The following is a 2,533-nucleotide window of genomic DNA, read 5'->3' on the forward strand; positions in this document are numbered from 1 at the left end:
GTGTGTGTGTGTGTGTGTGTGTGTGTGTGTGTGTGTGTGTGTGTGTGTGTGTGTGTGTGTGTGTGTGTGTGTGTGTGTGTGTGTGTGTGTGTGTGTGTGTCCCCGCATCTTTGTCACAAGATATATACCCCGATAATTAAACACTAACGTGGAAATGAGGGAAGTAACCGTTTTAATGACAGTTACATTTCTTAAAGATAAAGTAATTGAACACATACAAATAATAAAATGTCATTAACGTTACTATACATCATTAGACGATGATGTATCCATGATGTGATCTATTATTATGAGTTAAGAAACGATTATACTTCAAGGTTATTGCATGTTTACGAATTAAATAGAACTAATTAATTCATATTTGAAATTTAGGAATAAATTATTTTGGAATTTAGCACTTTAGAACACGTTTATAAATTGTGTAACTTCTCACGCGCAACACATTCGTGAATGAACTAGCCTTAGCCCATTTCCTGTTCGCTTAATTATCACGTTTACACAGTGAATATTACAAGCAGAAACCACCTACGTGCAATTATAGCTTATTGCGTCTCGTCAGAGATCACGAACAGAATATATTGTATTTGATGATAAAAGCTCACGGTTTACGTTTGGCCATTAAAAGCTTTAAACACTTTAGCGTGATCGGCAAGATTCGTGCTCTGTGCTGCTCCGTAAGCGTACGGTAACCCCGCGCATGCGTACCGGAAAGGATTTGGCAGCATATACGGCGATGGAAGAGCGGACGGCATGTAGGAAGGCAACGCGTTGAGCCCAGCGAAAGATGGAAACGTAGACGACTGCGCACCGGCTAGAAGCGTTCTCTCGTACGTCGCAGTCGGCGACGGGAATAACAGACGCGAAGAGGAATCCGGACGCGGCACACCGACGCTGACGTCATCCAACTGTGACGCAAACGCGTCATCATGACGTGGCTTTTTCGCGTAGTCGATGTCGTCATCGACGTCGCCCGTTCGCAGTTTCTTGCTTATAATGCTGTCGATTGTGAACAGCGAGCGCTTTCCTGTCATCGTCTGATGTCGAAACGCCTCGCTGGCGTGCGTGAGACTCGCGTGCGCATCCGACTGCGCAGCTCTCAAACATGGCGCCTTGTCTTCGCATCCTAACCCCGCGACCTCTAGCCGACACAGATCCGCCCTAGTAGGACGCTCTCTGTCGGTGTGGTCGTCGGCGTCGTCGACGTCGTTCGCACTCGTTAAGTCGGAAGACATCGGCACCGTCAGTGCGACGTCCTGCGTTTCGTCGTCGGCGGTCGAATCCCGTTGGTCGCTGTCGCTGTGGTTGTCATTGCCGTCGCCGCTCTTGTATTCGTCGCGTCTGTCGTCGGGATTGTCGTTCTTGGCGTCGGCCTTGTCGACTGACTTCGTCGTCGCCTTCACTCGTCGCTTCCGGCGTCGGTAGTTTCCGTTCTCGAACATCTCCTCGCTGTTGGGGTCGAGCGTCCAGTAATTGCCCTTGCCGGGTTTTCCTTTCTCGCGCGCCACTTTCACGAAGCAGTCGTTTAGGCTGAGGTTGTGCCGGATCGAGTTTTGCCAGCCCTGCTTATTATCGTGGTAGTACGGAAACCTAGCGATCAGAGAAAAGAAACACGATACGGCTAACTAGTGTTGTTTTGGTGTGCCGCGGTCTCATATAGTTTCTCTTGTTTTGAGTCGACAACTTCATTAGGTTATTTATAGAAGCGATTACCTATACGTTGATTTCTAGGTGACACAACACTATGATATACGTTTTATATTATACACTAATACCATTCTACATTTTTAGTCCTTCGATAGCATTCGCATTATTTTCTCTGTTCTTATAATAAAATTAAGCCTGTCGCAAATTTAATGCTCACCAATCAAACATATATCGTTTTCACAGAATGTCCATGCCCTGTTTAATTCTTAATAATACCATGTCTAATATGTAAAATATGTAGAACATTCAAAGCTTGTCAAGCAACTATATTAATATTATACAATTTTTAATCAATGTACGAATATAGGATTAAAGGAATAAATATTCGTTTATATAGGATTGCAAATAAGCCAAAAAATAAATTGAACATACAAGAACCAAAATCCGTAGAATGCGCAAACAATTATGTGATATAAATAAAGAGCTAGTCAAAGCCATTTAGAAGTTATGTATACCATAGTATACATAAATATCAAGAGTTGAAATGCTACGAATACAAGCGCTATATAGATACCTGTCCATGATGAACTGGTAAATTCCGTTCAGCGTGATTTTCTTATCAGGTGCGCTCTTAACTGCCATAGCAATAAGTGCGATGTATGAGTATGGAGGTTTCTGAAATAATGAATTTCATGGAAGCCTTTAGAAATTAAAATAAGTTCTAGTACTTAATCCTTATAATTGGGTTGACATGTATCACATTTCGCTCGCAATAGTAATTTACGATGTAACATGAGAGTAATATGCTGTTTCAACTTTACCTTCCTCATTGCACGCGCAAATATATATATATATATATATATATATATATATATATATATATATAGTA

General features: G+C 42.1%; 1 protein-coding gene across 1 annotated transcript in view; it reads right to left on the bottom strand.

Moving 5' to 3' along the window:
• Positions 1-155: 155 nt before the first annotated feature.
• The window catches only part of LOC106818732, a 3,629-nt gene continuing 1,251 nt past the window's right edge, over positions 156-2,533 (bottom strand). The window contains exons 2-3 of the mRNA XM_014823440.1: positions 2,219-2,319; positions 156-1,587 (exon numbers count right to left, since the gene is read on the bottom strand). Of these exons, the coding sequence (XP_014678926.1) occupies positions 606-1,587; positions 2,219-2,319 (1,083 nt within the window). The 3' untranslated portion in view covers positions 156-605. The remainder of the gene's footprint in view (positions 1,588-2,218; positions 2,320-2,533) is intronic.

This window comes from Priapulus caudatus, unplaced genomic scaffold (assembly GCF_000485595.1).
Source record: "Priapulus caudatus unplaced genomic scaffold, Priapulus_caudatus-5.0.1 Scaffold2, whole genome shotgun sequence".
Classification (NCBI taxonomy): Eukaryota; Metazoa; Priapulida; class Priapulimorpha; order Priapulimorphida; family Priapulidae; genus Priapulus; species Priapulus caudatus.